Source organism: Squalius cephalus (genome assembly GCF_949319135.1).
Source record: "Squalius cephalus genome assembly, chromosome: 4".
NCBI classification, from domain to species: domain Eukaryota; kingdom Metazoa; phylum Chordata; class Actinopteri; order Cypriniformes; family Leuciscidae; genus Squalius; species Squalius cephalus.
In genome coordinates this window covers 47,419,736-47,441,449 of record NC_137125.1, presented here as the reverse complement: position 1 = coordinate 47,441,449, position 21,714 = coordinate 47,419,736, and the positions used below count along the sequence as shown (strand labels likewise).

General features: G+C 39.4%; 1 protein-coding gene across 1 annotated transcript in view; it reads right to left on the bottom strand.

Moving 5' to 3' along the window:
* Window positions 1–21,551, bottom strand: part of LOC307157729 (uncharacterized protein) — a gene marked incomplete at both ends in the record, with an annotated part of 62,746 nt that extends 41,195 nt beyond the window's left edge. Inside the window, 15 exons of the mRNA XM_079869652.1 lie at window positions 4,421–4,480; window positions 5,318–5,505; window positions 5,598–5,912; window positions 6,739–7,041; window positions 7,196–7,513; window positions 7,551–7,913; window positions 8,006–8,320; window positions 8,424–8,729; window positions 17,046–17,360; window positions 17,524–17,826; window positions 18,740–19,042; window positions 19,287–19,601; window positions 20,968–21,109; window positions 21,366–21,413; window positions 21,525–21,551. Coding sequence (XP_079725778.1) covers window positions 4,421–4,480; window positions 5,318–5,505; window positions 5,598–5,912; window positions 6,739–7,041; window positions 7,196–7,513; window positions 7,551–7,913; window positions 8,006–8,320; window positions 8,424–8,729; window positions 17,046–17,360; window positions 17,524–17,826; window positions 18,740–19,042; window positions 19,287–19,601; window positions 20,968–21,109; window positions 21,366–21,413; window positions 21,525–21,551 — 3,621 coding nt within the window. The remainder of the gene's footprint in view (window positions 1–4,420; window positions 4,481–5,317; window positions 5,506–5,597; window positions 5,913–6,738; window positions 7,042–7,195; window positions 7,514–7,550; window positions 7,914–8,005; window positions 8,321–8,423; window positions 8,730–17,045; window positions 17,361–17,523; window positions 17,827–18,739; window positions 19,043–19,286; window positions 19,602–20,967; window positions 21,110–21,365; window positions 21,414–21,524) is intronic.
* Between the last annotated feature and the right edge of the window lie 163 nt (window positions 21,552–21,714).

The following is a 21,714-nucleotide window of genomic DNA, read 5'->3' as shown; positions in this document are numbered from 1 at the left end:
ACAATACGGGTGCACTAATATGCATTCATTCATGCTTAACTAATGCACAGATAATCATTTGTTAATGTATGACTCATGAAGAACTAAAACATTAATTAATGATTACTGCATCAGCAACTAATAAAGATTCTATATGGTTCATATATTAAGTAATATATGAATTGTTATTAATTAAATGTGTCATAATGTATTCATTTCTTAATAACATATTTTAAGAACTAAAAGTGTAAATTAATGTGTTAATTACCACAATTGGTCAAAGCAATGTACTTCAACTTCGAGTTGTCTGCTTTAATTAATCATTAATGATTTGCAAATGTCTCATTATGTTATGATTTTACTTGTTGAGGCACATGACTATTAACTAATTGTTAAGTAATATGCCATTTATGGGTTTTGACAGTTTGCACATGCAGTGAATGTAATGTCAAAGAATGTGTTTGAAGGATGGGGTAAGTTGGGCTGCACACAAATATCAGCACACCAGAATCTGAACTCCTGACCGCTGTTACACTGTGTTTACACTGGACGAGACCAGCTGTCTACACTGGACATGATAGACCATCACAGGTCCATTTGTCCTTCGTAACAGAGCACAAGAGCTCTGAGTACGTTAGAAATAGAATGTGGCATCAGTTTACTGTCGGGGTTTTGTTGTGTAGCGTCGCGCCGCATCCAGTGTATCACTGACTATAATGGACGTTCTATTGTCTTTGTCCAGTCTAGACACAGTGTTATGAAATAACAGTGCTCGGCCGCATGTTCTCAGTTTTCTACGACCTCAAGCTTAACCTGACATATTCCTGTGCCATGAACAACAAGGTTCATCGGACTCTCTTGGTTGTAGATGGAAACTGAAATCCATGGCTTAGTGTGGATGTCAAAACCAAAATGGCATATTACTTAACAATTAGTTAATAGTCATGTGCCTCAACAAGTAAAGTCATAACATAATGATACATTTGCAAATCATTAGCTAATGATTAATTAAAGCAGACAACTCGAAGTTGAAGTACATGACATCAACCCATTATGGTAATTAACGCATTAATTTACACTATTAGTTAATAAAATATGTTATTAAAGCTGCAGTCCGTAGTTTTTCCTCTTTGTCGCCATCTCTGTTCAAAATCTGCAGTTGCAGTTATTTGCGGAATTATCAACTTTACGTGGGTTGTGCCTCGGCATGGCAAAGCGCGGATGAATACGTTTTGAGCAGAATGTGAGGCTGTCAATCACCGTGCTGGTGTAGATACTGGCATTCACAATCACAGATTCTACTTTTTGGAAGTATGACCAACATAAGAATTTTCACCTGGAAATGTCGTCTGAACAAGTAACATCCACTTTTGTTCTGACCAACTAAGGGGGAAAAAAGCATTGCAGTAAATCGTGCCGATTGCTTAAATCTAACGATTGCTTATCATATCACGTCAAACTGTGCAAATTATACTTTGTCCTCAAATTGTTAATGTTAACAACATCAGCATTGCGTGACTACATTTAATGCCCTTCCGATATTTATCCTTGTTTTCGCATTGGGCCGGTTGCAGTCTCTTTTTTTTCTCCGAAGTCCGAAGTCTTGTTCGGGTGAATCTCCAGTTGTCACTGGTGATTGTCGTTTGAACCGTTCTGGATCCGCCATCAAATTGATAAGTTTAATTATATCAAGTGCAGTGAGAAAAGGCTATAAATCTCCACCTCCAACATCCTCACACGCAATATAGCCTACTAGCCGAGACTCCTTCTTTATGTGTACAGATGTGACGTAATGACGCAAAGACATGCTCGAATTTCCCGCGGAAAATCCACCAGTACCATTGGAATTATAAACATTACAAGCTTACCGTTTTGAATCGAGTTAAGGCAAGCAGGTTGTTTTGAACACTGGCTGGTTATACTTGCTCAAAAATTTATTTGGGATAATTTTTAACCCAAAAAAGCTACGGACTGCAGCTTTAAGGAATGAATACATTATGACACATTTAATCAATAACAATTCATATATTACTTAATCTATTAATCATTTAGAATCTTTATTACTGATGCAGTAATCATTAATTAATGGTTTAGTTCTTCATGAGTCATACATTAACAAATGATTATCTTTGCATTAGTTAAGCATGAATTAATGTAGATTAGTGCACCCGTATTGTAAAGTGTTTCCAACTTTTCATCTGCTCTCTTAGCAATTCTGAAGAAAAAGAGACTGTTGTCTGCTCTGGGGAGAAAGATAAAGGTAGAGAGAGGGGAGGGGCTTCTGATGACCACCAATCACACTCAGAGTTAAACTTAGAGAACAGTTACAACAACAAATCAGCCAATAAATCTCCATATATATCAAGAGAATGCTTCTGTTGATGAATGTTACTCCTCCACCTTTCAGACAATTTACTGAAGATACACACATGATAAACTCACCCAGCTGTCATGACAGTGAGTGTGGGAAACACTTCAGTGTACATACAGCGCCAGAGTCTGACACCTGCAGAGAAGAGATACAAGCACTGATAACTAACTGCTGACCACAAACACTGAGAAGCAAAAATGCATATCAAAGGTCTATTCCTGAATAAAAGTATATAACATTTCATATAATTGTATTGAACTTTTGCATTTTGTGTACAGAAAACAGTTTGTTGAAACAAAATTCACAATAATGACAATAATAATAATAATAATAATAATAATAATAATAATAATAATGACATAATATCCATGCACATAGTCAGTCTGATTTTAATTCCTAAACAGAAAAAAAAACAGTAAAATTGGACAGAAATATGAAACAAGTACATAAAACGCATGCTGTAGGCACCCCGTGTATACTGTTTCTCAAAAAACCGTCTGCAGGACATAAAGTGAACAACATGCTCTTCTGCTCAGTTCAAAGAGTCAGTACATTCTTTTGAGGGAAAGATCCTTGATCACAGCTGCTGTTTGTAAACTTATTTCCCAAAAGTACATTCCAACGTTCTTTAGCTAAATATATATTTCCACCATCAGTGGGTCTACATTCAAAAGAAAAATTATATTTTGGATTTTTTATATTTATTTATATTTTTAAGAGGCTGTGAAATATTAGACTGGAGCAGTGGAAGTTAAAGCATCTGATATTATAACAATTATAAACAAATTGATAAAAATGTTTTAGTGCAATGGGATCACAAAAACAATGAGATTTGTAAAAACCTCTGGAAAGAGAAATTTTTACTTTTTGAAAAAGCCATGAAAGCAAAGCCTTTTTTTTCAGTCAAAAACTGATTAAACATACTTGATTTAGTAGATTTCAATACAAAATGTTACATAAAAGATTGGCGAACAGCACTTGTATAGCATCAAAGACACTTAAACTCTACAGAAAACTTAAAAGCTTTGAAAGGATTTGATGCAGTGATTGTGGTTTCAGTTATAAAGTCCCTCCCTGTTTTCCTGGCTCCTCCCCCACATCATCATAGTCTGTTAGTAGAAAACACGAAGCAAATTAATTTATCAATATATGCTTTAAAAAGTATTATAAATGAACACATCAATATTGGCAGTCAAGTTAAATGAACAATCATGATCACAGAAATTGATATTATAAAACGATTATAAAAAACAAAACGTAAATGTCGGTAACGTACCAAACATGCCATTCATATATTCCCTGATATTCTTCACATCATCATACTCCTCCTGAACACCCTCTGATATAAATGTATTATTAATTACATGAGTTTATATGCCACTATAATTTGAAGACAGACAAACAAACAAACAAAGAAATCTTTTTGAAATTTGAGAGAGTGATTTGAATCCCACACCTGCTTTATCATTGGAGAATTGTCGTACAATGATGACATCATCATAGTTTTCTGGCAAGTCAAAAGAGACAAATAGACAAAATAATGAAAAATTAAATGCATCCATTAAATGTGCAAGATTTTGGATTTTGAAACAGTGCATATGTATAAATCTATATTGTTAAAACCTGTAAATGATAATAAGAAATAAACCTGTATCACGAGATCTCAGTCCAACAGTGATTATATCATCATAATTCTCAGGTGTGATTTGCTGCTCTTCTAAATGAGTTAACAGCAAGGAGGAAATAAACAAAAACTGCTTTAGCTATTCAGAGGCCCAATAGTTCATTTAATTTAGTGAAATGAGTTAAAGTCACTGACCTTTATTTGACCCTTCAGTGGTGATGTCATTATAGTAGTCAGGTGCGGCTCCTCCTGCAGAATTCGCTTTAAAAAGCATCGATGAAAACAAAGAGAGATTCAATAAATCCTTATCTGAATTATTATATGCTGGATGGTTTATATAATTTAAACTCAGTTAAGATAACAAGCTAAGAAAATGTTTTTAATTAATTCAACATCCATTCATTTCTGTATGTAGCAGATATTGATTTATATTTGAGTCCTCTAACCTGAAAGAAGCTCATCAGCATCTTCATACCCAGAATGCTGTTCTTCTGAAAGGACACTTCCTATTATGGATAAGTAGATTCATCAGACACAAGTTCACAGGTGTAAATCAACCAAAATCCCCAATTCCTTTGAATCACAACACTAACCCTGTATCATTTCAGATAACACAACTGGATCTATGTGATTTATTCTACTCTCCACTATGAATAGTGATTATGATCTCCTCAAATCAGACTCTATGACATTTACTCACCCCTCTGAGTGAAGAAACTCTGTCTATTAGTGGGTCTGTGATGAATCTCCTCATAAACGGCCTCAGTCGTCGTCCTGTGTCTCCTCTTAGAGAGAGCTGTGAGTGTAGACAGACAAACCTGCTGTCAGTTCACAACTGTAATGGTCACCAGCTGGAGTGCCCTTGAGAGCCACCAGAGGGCACTCCACACCAGACTATTATCACTCACAAACTACATTTCCCATAACTCACTGCCCGGACTCATCATCACTGATTGCATTCACCTGTGTGTCATTACCCTGTTAGTCTCAGCCTATTTATACCATGTTCACTCATTGCGAGGTTTTGTATGTTGTTGCACTGCATTTCCGAGCATTTTCCCTGGTTTCATGTCTCTTGGTTTTTGCCTGTTCCGTGGATTACTCTTTTGCCTCTGACCCCTGCCTGTTTTGTTTGTTTGTTTGTTTGGACGGCCTACCTGAGTTTTGACCGATTGATTGCCTGTATATTGGATTACGTGTCCGGATTGCCCCTTAATTAAAGCTGCATTTAAATCTCAACCTTCGTGTCTTGGAGCAGTTCGTAACAACAACACATGACTGATCACACAATGAATAACAAACAATATGACAGTCTCTGGATCTCTCCTACCTCTCCTCATCACTCTGTTCTGCTGAATCAGTATAAGCAGTGGCACTAAGAGCAGTAAGAGCAAAACTCCCAGTACAACCACAAGCACAGAGAGAGACACTGGAGGAGTTTGTGGAGGAGTGACTGATGTTGAGCGCACTGTCTGAGAAACTGGAGGAGAAGCTGATGATGTTGTGGCAGGAGTAGTGGACACTGACAAATCTGGCAAAACAGACACAAACAGTATTATTAGCACTAAAATTATGTTTAAAAAAAAACAGAAAGACAGACATTGGTCAGTGTTTTGCTCTGACCTGCACAGGTGAGTCCAGCGTGCTCTTTGTGGGAGCAGTCAGTGTGGTTCTTCAGGGAGAGAGGACAGTCCCACAGGTGAATCTCATTCCCTCTGCACTCGACTCTGTTCAGCCACACAACACCTTCACCAGCACCAAAGACTGAATTCCCATCAGCCCTCAGTGCTGCTCCACAACCCAGCTGCCTGCAGACCACCTGAGCATCGCTGATGTCCCACAGATCAGCACAGACTGAACCCCACACAGCGTTATGATACACCTCCAGCCTCCCAGAGCACCGGCCCAAACCTCCACTCAGTCTGAGAGGAAGGCGTTCTAAATTGCACATAGAAGACAACACATTAATATCCAGAAGAGTACTATTCTGGTCACATGACTGTTATGATGTTCTTTGCCATCAAATTAACTTACCTGAACACGGTCTCTGGTAGGGAGATGTAGACCATGTCAAATAGCTTCGAGGGGATTCAAGACTTTTATGTTCTGGATTCACAAGTTAGAGCATTATAAACATTATTCATTTTTGTTAATGTTTATTAATAAACATGCTAATGTTAACTAATGAAACCTTTGTGTAAAGTGTTACCAAAAAAAGGATATGTCTCCATAATGCTGACAAATTACAGTGTTGCAATGACTGTCTTTTGGCAGTGCCGCAGCTGTCAAGAGTTCAATGTGAGTAGATGACATGAAGCGGCCTGAGTTAAACTACACTGATAACAGGTGGGCGTTAATTTCCCAATAAAGCTGCAGATCGCAGTGAAGTTCAGTGGGATTTTTATCCCCAAAATGATAAGCAGCAGTCATATACCTTATTTGGGGAGTATTTTAACTAATGGTGCTGCAAGCCATGCTCCTTTTGTCTCATCAGTATTTGGCACAGAATGCAATTCATACATGTTTGTGGGGTAGTGCTCAAAACAGAATTCCTTAATTTTATTGGCTTGACCCTGAGCTTATTTGTATTCTTAGTAGTGTTCAAAAAGTTTGTGTTTAATTAATTCAGTTGCTGTTTTTATCTAGTATTAACATGGGTTACTATGGAGACCAGAAATAGGACAACGGACGTTCGAATCTGTCATGGCAGCACTCATTGGTTGCTCAGGAAAAAAGGTGAAGAATATATTATATTATACCTTACCTGAGCAGGTGATTTTAGCCACTTCATTTTCACCACAGTCATTCTGTCCCCAGGGTGAAGATGGACACTGCCACAGATTTGTATCATGTGGTCGACATTTTACTTTATCCAGCCAGTTACGAGCTGATTCCACCCTTGTTATAGAATTGGAAAAAGCACCAGATCTTCCACAGTTCAGTTCTTGACAGATCAGACTCACTGTGTCTAGTTCCATCTGGTTCCAGCACACATTACCCCAGGATCCATTGTAGAAAACCTCCACATTCCCTTCACAGCCCTCAGTTAACCTGATCTCTTTAAACTCTAGATGGAAACATGAACACAACCAAATAGCTTTCATCGAACTCCATTTATTTCAACTACTGAATTTTACATATATATGGATGACTGAAATATACCAAATAATATTTTAGATTTTAAATGTTACAAAAAAGTTTTGTTTTTTAGTTGTGTTTACCTGAGCACACGACTCCTACATCCTCCTTGTGTTGACAGTCATGTTTCCCCCAGCCTGGAGAAGAGCAGTTCCACAGGGACGTCTCATTCCCCTCACACTCCACCTCATCCAGCCATATGGGTCCAGAACCAGGACCAAACCAGGCTGGTACCTGCTGGTTACTGAGGGCCACTCCACACTGCAGCTGTCTGCACACCACATGGGCATCTTTAATATCCCAGGAGTCATCACACACTGTCCCCCATGAGCCGCTGTGAAAAACCTCCAGCCTCCCTGCACAGTCTCCCCCAGAACCCACCAGCCTGATGGACCCGCGACCTGATATTCAGAGAGAGAAAAACACATTATTGATCACTAACAACTGAAGAATCTGCCCAGATGTTGTTGTTCTCACCAAGGCAGGTGATTGACAGCTGTTGTGTGGAGCTGCAGTTGAGAGTTTGTGGAGAGCTGCAGTTCCCCAGATGAGCTTCACTCCCAGAGCACTGGAAGCCCGTCACACACTCATGACTGTGTTCAGGACTGGATGAAGAGGAGCTGGAGAAGTTCAGCACAGAGCCACAGCCCAGCTGTCTGCAGACCACAGAGGATTCAGTGAGACTCCAGGAGTCCAGCAGAACTCTCCTCCAGACCTGATGGATGGAAACTTCCAGCTCCCCCTCACACTGTCTCTCTCCAGACAACCGCACCAGACCGTCATGAACAGCCAGAGAGGAACCTGAGGAGAAGATCTCATGTTTTACTAAAATAAGAATTGTGTTATAACATGGTGAAAAAGAGCATAATGCTCTCAGTGTCAAATAAGTTTACCAGAGCAGATGACTCCAACATCTCGTCTATGAGAACATTCAGCTCGACTCCATGAAGAGATGGAACATTCTGAGAGATTTGTTTCATTCCCGTAACAATCAAACACATCAGCCCAGATTTCACCACTTCCCTCTCCAAACCAGTCTGATCCCACAACAGACACAGCAATCCCACAATTCAGCTGTCTACAGAGGACACTGGCAGCTCTCATATCCCAGCATGCATCACACCCTGAGCCCCACTCATTGAGGAACCGAAGCTCCGCTCTTCCAGAACAGGAGTCTGAACCGTTCATCAGTTTAGCATCTGTGTAACCTGAATAAAGAACATAGAGGTTAAAATAAAGTATAATGCAGCTGACAGAGAACATATAATGTTTTAAATACAAAATAAGAGACACTGAATATTTATAATTTACCAGAACAGATCAGACCAACATTATAGTCACTGGTACAGCTTTGTTTGTGTGATAATGAAATTGAGCAAAATGAGATCTGAGATTCATTTCCTCTGCACTGAATCTCTTGTGTCCACATCTGAGTGTCTCCTTTTCCAAAAGCATCTTCTCCCAGCACCTGTACAGGAGCCCCACAGTCCAGCTCTCTACACACAACCTCTGCATCCTGCTGGTCAAAGGCAGCGTCACACACTGAAACCCACGACTGATCATCAAGCATCTCCAACCTCCCAGAGCACAGGTGAGATCCATTAACGAGTCTGGAAGCTTGATGACCTGTTAATATTACAGGAATGTCAGTGCACAGTAGACAAAAACAAATGCTTGATAGTTAAAAACAATAAACATACAAACAGTTTCCAAACAAAATATTCTTTATGTCACAACGAATTAATGGGCAATCAGTTAAATTATTCACCCGAACAGATGACACCGGCATCTAAATTGTGAGTACAGTCATGTAAGCTCCATCCTGCTGACCCACAGTTCTTCAGTGTAGACTCTGATCCAGTACACATGACAAGATTCATCCAGATTGGTTCTGATCCTGGTCCAAAATGAGCATCACTCAGAGCATCTACAGGTTCTCCACAGTCCAGTTCTCTACACACCACTGCAGCTTCAGTCATATCCCAGAGATTACCACACACTGTTCCCCACTGACCTCTATGAAGAACCTCCACTCTACCAGCACAGCGACTGTTACCACCAACCAGCCTCACATTCTTTTTATCTAAGTGACAGAAAAATACAGATAGAGACTGTGATTGCATCTCCATAAGCACGTTAGCGTATCAGTATATTGTGTACACAAATTCGGCACTGGTAAAGCACACTGACTCACTACACATTTGGACACTGATGATATGACTAGTGCGTGTGTCATAAAACGTCACCACTGGTATTTATTAACAACAAACATAACATCTTTCTGACATTTTTTATGCTGTTTAAAGTATGTTATGAAATATACTTTGATTGTTGTTATATGATATTTTAGCCAAATTTTTTGTAAATGACCGCAAAATATGTATGTGTGTGTTTCCCTTTAAACGTGTTGTGTGCGCGCACGCACGCTCTCTACGTAACGTAAGCTGTAACTCAGGGAGAAGAAAGAGGTGCGGACGAGGAGCACATTGTGGTTCTCACGTGGTGTTTACAAAGTTTTGAAATATATATTGTAAAAAGGTGGATGCACTTTACGTTTTGGTTCTTTTAGTACCCCTTTGGCAAGCGGAGCGAGGTATGTGTCTTTATTGTGTGTTTGCATGTTGTATTTTAAAGTAATATATAATTTCGTATGGCAAGTGTTATTTGTCGAGCTCTTTTGGTTAATTTCTCATGTATGTAATAATTTATTTGCCTTTTGGGTATCTGTAAATGTGTATTTGTTTAAGTAATCTGTCATTTGTACCAGGCACGGCGTTATGGGTGGGCCTGACGGGCCTAGGCCCACCCACTTTTCAACAGGCCCACCCAAAACTTTTCTTCTTCTTCTTCTTCTTCAAAAAAAACGTTTCATATATTCTAATTTTGTCAAGAACTATAAAAAATCGTAATAATTTGTGCTAAAATAGTCTAAATGTTTAGTTTTAAAAACCATTTTAAAAAGCTGGTTATGTCTATTTTTATGTTTCTGCGCAAATTCAGCAGACAGTGGTTCGGGTTTGTTCCGATCAGAGCTCGTGAGTGGAGAGCGCATTTCTGAATATTCCGCTCCTCTCGCTCATTCCGCAGGGCCGCTCGCTCAACACATGTCCTGTTGCCTGGTTCGAAAAAATGTGGAATAGGGCTGACTTAAAAAATTTTTTTTTTAGCGGACTAGTCGTTGTTCATTTAAGCCATTCGTGGATAAATCGCCCCTGTATATTATTTGAATTATGCTACTTAGGCTATATAGCCTACACAGGATAATGATAGTTTACGTCAAGCGCACGACCGCACGCTTGCTAGCCACAAAGAACCGGTAAAAGTCATGATTATGAATGTGTCTAAAATAGCAAGGAGGAGACATTTAATTATTTATTAATAAACTGGTGTTTTATGTGTCGCTGCAAAGATGAAGTTGCTGACGATGCTGACTCGCCATGAACGCGAGAAAAATGCACATTTCATATGGATTTCATAATCAGAGAGCCCATTTCTTTTTGGTTTTGAATATTTTCGTTTAAAAGTAGACATTTCAAGCTTTCTATAATAGATAGCCTATATTTCTGAAATCTGTGAGGCACAAGCTGAGTTTCGGCACCCTCCAGTTCACGTGCAATGCAAGTGATCATGGCGGCGCCTTATTACATTGTCTGCTATATATTTTCTTATTATTAATTAAATACAGGCAATTGATTGGTAAAACATTGATCAAAATTAAGATACAATTTATACAAAACGAAAATCTTTAAAAAAAAAGTCTTTCTACTAAACAAAACTCAATGAAGTGGTCAAAATCATGTCTTACATGTCATGTCTCCAGACATATTTGCGCATCTCATGATGTATCATATCTTTCTCGGCGACCAGCGCCGTTGCTAGGAGGGCGCCAGCGCCTCTGCCTCGCGAGTGGATGATAGCCCTGAAGACAATGGTACCTTTAGTGGTAGTATACCTTTAGTTAAGTTATACCTCAAGACTCAAGAGTCTTCGTAACGCACTAAGAGACAACGCCAGGTTTGATGCGTAATGGAGATTACAAAGCGCTCTTCTTTGGTCAGAACCATGGAGAGCGATCGAGGAGAGGTCCGTCTTATGCACCGACACTTTTTACAATGCAACAAAATATTTAAAGAGCATCAAGCTATTAAAATCTATATTATACGCACAGATAATATAACAGTATATTAGTCAGTAATTTTTATTAGGTTAAACAGTGATTGGATAACGTTTTTAATTTAAGGCCCACCCACAATTGGTCTGGCCCATCCAAAACTGAAATCCTGGCGCCGTGCCTGATTTGTACATATGTTTTTTTATTTATGAGTATATTGTTTCTTTATGTAGTTTCACGGTGCTACAACACAACGTTTATCGAAGTCACGGTTAATGGCGCTCAAAGCGAGCGGAATAAAGAAGATTAAGCACCCGTCGAAACTCTCTGTCTCGTTTGTCGACGCCGAGGGGCCGCTACAGTGAAACTCGACGCTTATCGGGACTGCATCGCTTCGCTGCTGCCCTGTTCGAGAGAGTTCATCACAACGCCGCACGAGGATCAGCACGGCGCTGCGGACGTCTGCGCAGTCACAGCGGATCGTGACGTCATTATAACTGCTTAAAGGGAAAGATCGCAAGGTGGTAGCAAGGCACCGTTTACCATTACAGATGAGATTGAGACTGTGAGTTAAATCGTATTCCCACGTGAGCTGCATCCATTCATTGGAACTCTGTAAGTTGACATGTTCAAATGGAAAGAAGAATTTTTTTTGAACTATTAAATTGAAGGATAAAACTACAAGAGACATTTAAATTGAATATGTCAAATCACAAGAAAATATTCAAGTTTACTTGATTATTTAAAGTCTATAAAAAACTTGTGTGTTAAATTTGAACGTTGATTGTTGAAGATTTATCTTGGACATTTAAAAAGTCATACACAAAGAGTACAGTTAACTTTATTACTGTTTGTAAACACTGAAATTTCTGATCTATTACAAGGGAAATATTTAAATGTTAAAAGTGTTTACAGTTTGCATTTGTGTTGATTCTCGTTGCTAATATTTTGAGTGCTTACATTTTAGAGGTCTGATGGAAATGGTATCACTTATAGCTTAAGTTGCCCAGTTTAAAGAAGCAAACAACATTAAAGAGGCCATGGAAAACCCACCTGAAAAGGAAGTTGAATCAGTTGAGGAGATGCCACTTCCAGCTGAAGAAATAAGTAACTCACCAGTGCAACAGATCAGAGCAAGCTCACGTGAAAGAAGCTTAACAGAGAAAGGTCGAGAGATGCATGAGCTCGAAGCAAAGAAACAGGAAAGGTCCTTCCATAAGACATATGAGTCCTGGAAGCAGGCTGCAAGAGAGGCTAGATCACATTTGAAAACATTCTGTACACGTGAAGACCTGGAGCAAATACAGCAGGACATTCAAGGCAGACATGATTCAGTCTATCAGCGTTATGAACCGATTCTGCGTAACCACACTACTACTCCAGACATTGTTAAACGTATGGATGCCTGCGCTGCACTAACTGCAGAGATCACTGATCTTGTCAGTAAACGACTGGAAACATTTAATGAAAGTTACAACGAAGAACTTGTGAAGGAAAGAGTAAGGCAGGTGCTGAATAAGGATGAATATGGATCCGTCTTTGGATGTACAGTAACAAACACAGTCGTTTCAGAGTCATCACTGGGATCCGATAACCAATCAAAGACTTCTAAAGTCTCAAGTAAGCGTGCTGATGCACAGGCAGAATTTGCAGCGAAACTAGAACAAGCTAAAGCTTTACAAGAAATTCACAATCAACAAGCTAAGCTTGATAAGATGGAGCATGACTGGAAGCTTTGTGAATCAAGAATGTTAGCGGACATAAAGCAGAAGGAGGCTGAAATGCAGTTAAGGCTAGTTGAGGAAAAGAAGCGGCTACAACAGCTACAAGTTGACAAAGACGTTAAAGTAGCAGCAGCTCGTGTCAAAGTGTATAACAATTTGGAAGGCAACCTTCATTGCTGTGAAGATGACGAAGGCCCTAGCATTCACACTGGCTGCCAAAGGACAGAGCTTACATCTCAACTGAACCCGGAAGCACAGTTGTTCCTACCTCAGCAAGCATCATGTGAAGGATATAAAGTTACAACACCTCAGGAAACTGCAAATCTAGCTCAAGAAATAGCAAACTCACTAAGCACACATCGGCTGCCAGTTCCAGAACCCACTGTCTTTGTTGGTGACCCTTTAAAATTCATAGATTGGAAGATGTCATTCATGGCCCTCATTGATCGAAAACCTCTTCCTTCTGGTGAAAAAATGTTCTATCTGAAGAATTACCTTGCTGGGGAAGCTCGCAAAGCGGTGGAGGGATATTTCTACAGAAATTCTGAGGATGCGTATCAAGGTGCCTGGAAAGTGTTACAGGAAAGGTACGGGAACTCGTTCGTCATCCAAAGAGCGTTTCGAGACAAGCTGATGAGATGGCCCAAAATTGGAGCAAATGACCCACTGGCATTACGAGATTTCACAGATTTCCTACAAGGTTGTGTCGAGGCAATTCCTCACGTAAAAGGATTAGCCATCCTAAATGATTCTGAAGAAAACCACAAGCTGTTAAAGAAACTCCCCGAATGGATTGTGAGAATGTGGAACCGAATCGTGGTGGAAGAGCTAGACACATCAGGTGACTATCCAAGTTTCAAATGCTTCACAGAATTTCTGCAAAAGGAAGCAAAAATAGCTTGTAACCCTATAACCTCTGCGCTATTTGTGAATCAAAGGAACACAGATGAAAGGTTCCCCAAACGTGCTAAGGCTCTCAGTACAAAGGTTCAGGTGAACGACTTAAGCTCAAAAAGACCAGAGACGTACATCTCTAAGCCAAAGACATCGTGCCTTTTCTGCAAGGATGAAAAACATCACATTGCTCAATGCTCTACATTTGCTGGAAAGACTATTGAAGAAAAGAAAGCCTTCATTCATGAAACCCACCTCTGTTTTGGATGTCTCAGAAAGGGACACATGAGTAAAGACTGTAGAAGAAGACATACATGTGGTACGTGTGGTCGAAGTCATCCTACCTGCTTACATGAAGAAAGGGATAAAGCTCCTTCAAAGGACCCTAAAGGGGCATCTACGAATGTTCAAGCGAATGAGGAAGTTCATAAAGTCATGACCCACGCACTTACTCAATGTTCTCCTGCTACTTCCAGCATTGTGCCAGTTTTCATCTCTACAGTGGACGAACCCCAAAGAGAAGTACTAACTTATGCTCTACTTGACACCCAGAGCGACTCAAGTTTCATCTTGGAAGATCTTCTTGAAAGTTTGAATGTTGTCTCACAACCTGTGCAATTGAGGCTCAGCACCATGACAGCTGCTGACACGATCACTGCCAGTAAGAGAGTCTGTGGACTTAAAGTAAGAGGACTACAATCTGCAAGTTCTATACCACTACAGCAAGCATACACAAGAGACTTCATTCCAGTGGACAAGTCGTATATTCCCACCAAGCACACAGCGCTTCAGTGGAGTCACCTCAGACACTTAGCAAGTCAGCTATCACCACTTTTGAACTGTGAAGTCGGACTTTTAATTGGATTTGACTGCCCATCTGCTCTAGCTCCCTTGGAAGCCATTATAGGTGGTGAAAATGAGGCTTTCGCGCAAAGAACTGTGCTTGGGTGGAGTATTATAGGCCTGTCTAATCCACACCTTGACCGACAAGGAAATCAGAGTTTTGTCCACCGTGTTGCAGTAAAGGAAATACCTGTCCCATCGCCCAATGATATCCTGAAAATTCTTGAGTCAGATTTCAATGAGAAAGCTTATGAGGATAAATGTGTGTCACAAGAGGATGTTCGTTTCATACAGCACCTCAGTGCCAATATTCATCAGAAGGATAATGGACATTACGAGCTTCCTCTCCCATTTAAGTGCAGCAGCCGACCCTCACTACCCAACAACAAAGGGCTAGTAACTGCTCGACTACAACACCTAAAGAAACGGCTCAAGTCCAATAAACAGTATTATGATCACTACAAGGCTTTCATGGAAGAGATGATTATCAAGGGTGATGCAGAACAAGCTCCAGCTATATTAAGTGGAGAGACAGTGTGGTACATCCCACACCATGGGGTGTACCACCCTCAGAAACCAAACAAGCTGAGGGTGGTATTCGATTGTTCAGCAAAGTTTCGTGGTATATCTCTAAATGACACACTTCTGACTGGGCCTGATCTAACCAATTCCTTGGTGGGAGTGCTGTGCCGTTTTAGAAAGGAGCCAGTAGCAGTTACCTGTGACATAGAGAAGATGTTTCACCAGTTTCTCGTCCCACCTGATGAACGCAATTACCTGAGATTCTTATGGTGGGAGGGTGGAGACTTGGAGAAAGAGCCTCAAGAATATCGCATGGCGGTCCACCTCTTTGGTGCCACGTCTTCACCTGGGTGTGCCAATTTTGGCCTAAAGTACCTGGCACAGCAGCACAAGGTTAACTATCCTTCAGCCTCAGCATTCATTGAGAAGAACTTTTATGTGGATGATGGGTTAACCAGCGTTCCCTCAACCAGTGAAGCCAAAGAACTAATAATGCAAGCTCAAAGAGTGTGTAAACATGGAGGTTTACGGCTTCACAAATTTAACTCAAATAAGGAAGACGTTCTGAGTTGTTTAAACCCGTCAGAAAAGGCAACAACATCAAAGCCTCTTGACTTTAATCTTGAAGCAACACCAGCTGGACGCGTACTCGGCGTTCAATGGTCAACAAAGAATGACACATTCAGTTTCAGCATTGACCTTAAGGATCAACCATTGACTCGCCGTGGTATTCTGTCTGTTATAGCCTCTCTATATGACCCTCTTGGGTTTGTCGCCCCATTTATTCTACAGGGAAAGTGTATCCTACAAGAACTGTGTCGTAGAGGTACTGAATGGGACAACGAACTTCCTGATGACTTGCGTTCTCAATGGGTGGGTTGGAAAAACGATCTTCTGAAACTCAAGGAAGTATTGATACCAAGATGTTATCACCCACATACCTTCAGTGACATAGTCAGAACAGAGTTACACCACTTCTCTGATGCGAGTAATGTAGGATATGGTGCTTGTTCCTACCTCCGCTTCAAAAATGACAAGAGTGAAGTCCACTGCAGTCTGGTGATGGCTAAAGCCAGGGTCTCACCTACAAAGGTCATAAGCATTCCCAGGTTAGAACTCTCAGCCGCTGTCGTATCTGCCAGAATGAGTGTCATGCTGAAAAATGAGCTGGAAATGAAGATTGACCAAGAGTTCTTCTGGACAGACTCGCAGGTCGTTTTAGCATACATTAACAACGAAGCCCGTAGGTTTCATGTTTTTGTCGCAAATCGAGTGCAGCTGATTCGAGATGTCACCGATCCTAGTCATTGGTGTTATGTAAATACAACAGATAACCCTGCTGATTATGCATCTAGAGGGCTTAATGCGTCTGCCATCTCTACATCAATGTGGTTATCAGGACCCAAATTCCTGTGGGAACAGGAAGTAAATGCAACACCATACACACCTGTGAACCTGCTTGTCGGTGATCCTGAAGTTAAATTAGTCCAAACCTTTGTGACCTCAGTCAGAGACGGAGCAGACATCCTCAGTCGCTTAAGTCGATTCTCTTCTTGGTCTATGCTTCTAAGGGTGGTTGCAAGAATAAACAGATTGGGCCACAAACAGATGTATTTTTATGGAACATAAAAGGGGAATTTTACAGAATATCCTGGTACTCTTTTCAATATAATGAAAGTAAAATAAGAAAAAAAAGTGTGCTCTACAGAACAAAGTCATAGAGATTTGAAAAGACACAAAGTAAATGATGACTGACTTTTCATTTTTGGTTGAACTTTCCCTTTAAGGCAGTTGAATTATCAGTGATGTAAAAACAGGGCAAGGTTTGGAGCAGTTTACCTGAGCAGATTACTCCTGCATCTTTAGTATGATCACAGTCATAAAAACCCCAATTTACTGTTCCACAGTTCTTCAGTGTAGATTCTGATCCCGAACATAACGTGCGATTTGTCCAGATTGGTCCGGATCCTGGTCCAAAATGAACATCACCAAGAGCATCTACAGGTTCTCCACAGTCCAGCTCTCTACACACCACTGCAGCATCAGCCATATCCCATGTCTCACCACACACTGTTCCCCACTGACCTCTATGAAGAACCTCCACTCTACCAGCACAGCGACTGTGACCACCAACCAGCCTCACTCTCAAATTGTCTATAAAATAAATAAAGAGGGAGTAAAGACATATGGACAAAAGGAAAGAATGAGGAAAAAAGTATCACAAAAAAAGAAAAAACTATGATAAAATTTACTAATATTTAGTGTAGATTTTGGGAACATTAAATTTGATTTCAGTTTATATAAAAAAGGCTCAAACCTGCACACACTAGTCTAGCATAATTTTCATGAGAACAGTTGTTTTCATGTGATGGTGATGTTGGACAGAAGTGAATCTGAGACTCATTTCCTCTGCACTGAATCTCTTGTGTCCACATCTGAGCGTCTCCTTTGCCAAAAGCATCTTCTCCCAGCACCTGTACAGGAGCCCCACAGTCCAGCTCTCTACACACAACCTCTGCATCCTGCTGGTCAAAGGCAGCGTCACACACTGAAACCCACGACTGATCATCAAGTATCTCTAACCTCCCAGAGCAGCGAGAACCTCCAACCAGCCGGACTTCTGAAAGAAGGAAAAACAAAATTTAAAGTTAGAGACCTTCAATAATGAGTCAGTCATATAATTAATATATCAATCAACGAGAAATAATACTTTACTTTATCTTCTGAAATAAAAGATATTTATTATGAAAACATATTATGTCAGCAAAACTTTTTCCCAGTCCAAAAGGACTTGAAAGTAACCTACAAAAACGGCTAATAAACAAAACAGTGTATAGTTATCGTTGCTGTACAAATCTAAATGCATTACATGACTGCCCACATTTCAACATTTTCATGTCAACAATGTCTATGAATGAATCCTATCAGGGAATTACATTAGAATGTAGAGTTAGAAACAAGCTTCTAAATTGTATTTTTAACAAGGTCTCTGATTATTACAGTCTGACCTTAACAGTTTGTGCTGTCAGAAAGAAGCTAGAAAATGGTCACAAAAAATTAATTATGACTGCTTTTGGTGCAATTGTTTTGTACATTAAGACAGGATTTTTAGCATTAGCTTACCTGAACAAATGACTTGAGCGCTCTTATCAAGACACACATCAAGATCAGTTGGTTGTATGAATCCACATTTCTTAAATGTAGACTCTGATCCAGTACACATTGCATTTTTCATCCAAAACGGTTTTGATCCTGGTCCAAAATGAACATCATACAGAGCATCTACAGGTTCTCCACAGTCCAGCTCTCTACACACCACTGCAGCATCAGCCAAATCCCAGCCAGCTCCACACACTGTTCCCCACTGACCTCTATGAAGAACCTCCACTCTACCAGCACAGCGACTGCTACCATTTACCAGTCTCACATTACTTATGTCTATGAATGTAAGAGAAAAGGCTATTGTAAATTTAAATTGTTATAATATGAAATAAATGAAATGAAATGTGCTTTGTTGTACTTTGAACTGTTACCAGTACACAGCAAACCAATGTTGTGCTCATGTGAACAGTTGTTTTCATCTAACGGTGATGTTGGACAGAAGTGAATCTGAGACTCATTTCCTCTGCACTGAATCTCTTGTGTCCACATCTGAGTGTCTCCTTTGCCAAAAGCATCTTCTCCCAGCACCTGTACAGGAGCCCCACAGTCCAGCTCTCTACACACAACCTCTGCATCCTGCTGGTCAAAGGCAGCGTCACACACTGAAACCCACGACTGATCATCAAGTATCTCTAACCTCCCAGAGCAGCGAGAACCTCCAACCAGCCGGACTTCTGAATAAGACAACACAGATCAACAAAAGCATGGCTTATTTATGGGGCTTCAAGATGATGATTTTTTTACTCAAAGCCATTTTATTTTTAGTCTTATAATGAATAAAGTAAAAACACAAAAGAAAACCACAACAAATATATATATAAAATGTATTTATTATTGAAGTCAACATTTTAAAACTTCTTTAAAAATTAGAAGCCAATCTGGAAGCACATATGAATTTTAATATGTAAAATACTTTACCTGAGCAGATGACTCCAGCATCTCTACTATGATTACAGTTGCTTTTACCCCATCCTGCTGACCCACAGTTCTTCAGTGTTGTCTCTGATCCAGTACACATGACTAAACTCATCCAGATTGGTCCTGATCCTGGTCCAAAATGAGCATCACTCAGAGCATCTACAGGTTCTCCACAGTCCAGCTCTCTACACACCACTGCAGCATCAGCCAAATCCCAGAAATCATCACACACTGTTCCCCACTGACCTCTATGAAGAACCTCCACTCTACCAGCACAGCGACTGTGACCACCAACCAACCTCACATTCACACTGTCTAAATATTAAGCAGTAACAATGAGAGATGAAAGATGAAGGGATGAGAGTTCAATTTACAGCATTACAAAGTGGGACAACTGGGAAAATGGACACATACGTCTGAGTATTTAAAATTTATATTCAGAGTTCAATACAAGTTTAGCTCAATCAACATGTTGATTAACAAAAAAATAATTATGCTGACTCCCTTTTAAAAAAAAGAAAAGTAGGGTTTCAATTATCCTAAAATGCATTATTGTTTCAGCTGTAAATAGTTAAAAACAATTACTGGGTTTATACCATTATGTTGTCATGGAAACAGTTTAAAACTGGAAATAACTTTGCACAGAAAAGGTTAGAAATCATTTTTTTCCCACACTATAATCATGTTAACATATATTTGTTTAAGTCTTGTTTCTATTTTATTGAGACAGTGAGTATTTTAAAGTTTACAGAAAACCCCCCTTTTTTTTTAAAGTGGAGACAAGTAGAAATGTATTATTTAGGTAAAAAATTATGCCACAAATTATGTTGATTGAGCTTAAACTATATTAAACCTGGTGTATTCTTTATTTTTCCCTCTATATAGTTCTTCTGTAGCTGAGGTCTTGGCATTGTTTAAGACACTAACATTGTAACCCTATAAAAGGCCTTTAGGTTTTGTTTTTGTTTGTCATGATCACAACTTCTTGACATAACATTATACAGCATTTATCCTGCTGGATTATGAATGAGTGATTATTTTTCTTTTTTATTATAAAAATGTTCATGGGACTGGCTCAATCTAACATGTCTGTCACTAATATTTCCAAATCAATGTTTATCAAATCAGAACTCCAAATGTGTGATCAATTTTACAGCCACCCAACTCGAGGGACAGAGATGCCTGCATGGTTATAGAATAATGTTTGACACATGGCGATTAAATCGTTTTCATCCAGAGAAAATGTGATCAATGTATGATTTTTTTAGATAACAGAAGATTGAGACAACATTTACAAAGTTGATATCACATGAAAAATTGAATTATAATCAAAACACAACAAGACAAAAAAAAAAAAAAAACTACAATAATGACCTCTTAGGGTTTCAATTAATAAATATTAATATTATTTTGATAACGATATATTATATTGAATAAAAAAGAACACACTCATGTAAAACTTATTTGTAGCTCTTTATAAATTGGAGAGACAGAGAGAGAAAGAGATAAACTGCCTGTTAAACACAGGAGCACATTCAATATATTATGACAATGCGATTACACATGCATCTAAAAAAACACATTATAGTATAGTTTAATTTTAAGATCTTAAATAATATAGCATTTAACCCATCATTAAAAAAACAAAAAAAACAATCTCTTTCATTTCATGTATACTTACCAGCTGTGATGAGTATTATAACTGAAGACATTAAAATGAGTGTCAGGCATCTCTCCATCTCTCTCTGCTTGATTAATTCAACATCCAGTACAAGCTTCTCCGCACTGATGATACAGAAGTACAGGCGTCCTCTCTCAGCCCCCTTAATGAGAGAGAAAGAGGTTCAAAACCCTCCAATCACACTCGCTGTTACCTTATTAGACAGAACAGAGGAAATCATCAAACAACTTCAGTGACAAATCAGACCAGGCTTTAATGATCTTCTCCATATATATCTAACAGTCAGTGCTGATGAGCTCCTCCTCCCCACCCATCAAGAGGGGATGCAGAAACACACACACACACACACACACACACACACACACACACACACACACACACACACACACACGGCTTACAGGAGACAGGAAACTCTCCAATTTATTTACAGCATCAAAGCCCAACACCTGCAGAGAAGAGATAAAAACACTGATAACTAACTCTGAACACTGTCTATTAGATATGTTAGCATGACATTAACAAGTAGCAAAAAAGCCATTGAAAATGTAAATGTTTACCAAGAGCACAGTGCACAAGTAAGCCATTATTAAACTAACGAAAGGCAGAAAAGACCCTTAAACTACTTCTCCTAAAAGCTCATTTTGTCAAAGCTTTCATATATATGTATGTATCAAAAACATTATTGTAACTATTGTGAAATGTACCTAATTTAACCAAAAGTGGTTTCTTTCAGGTGGCCCACAAAAA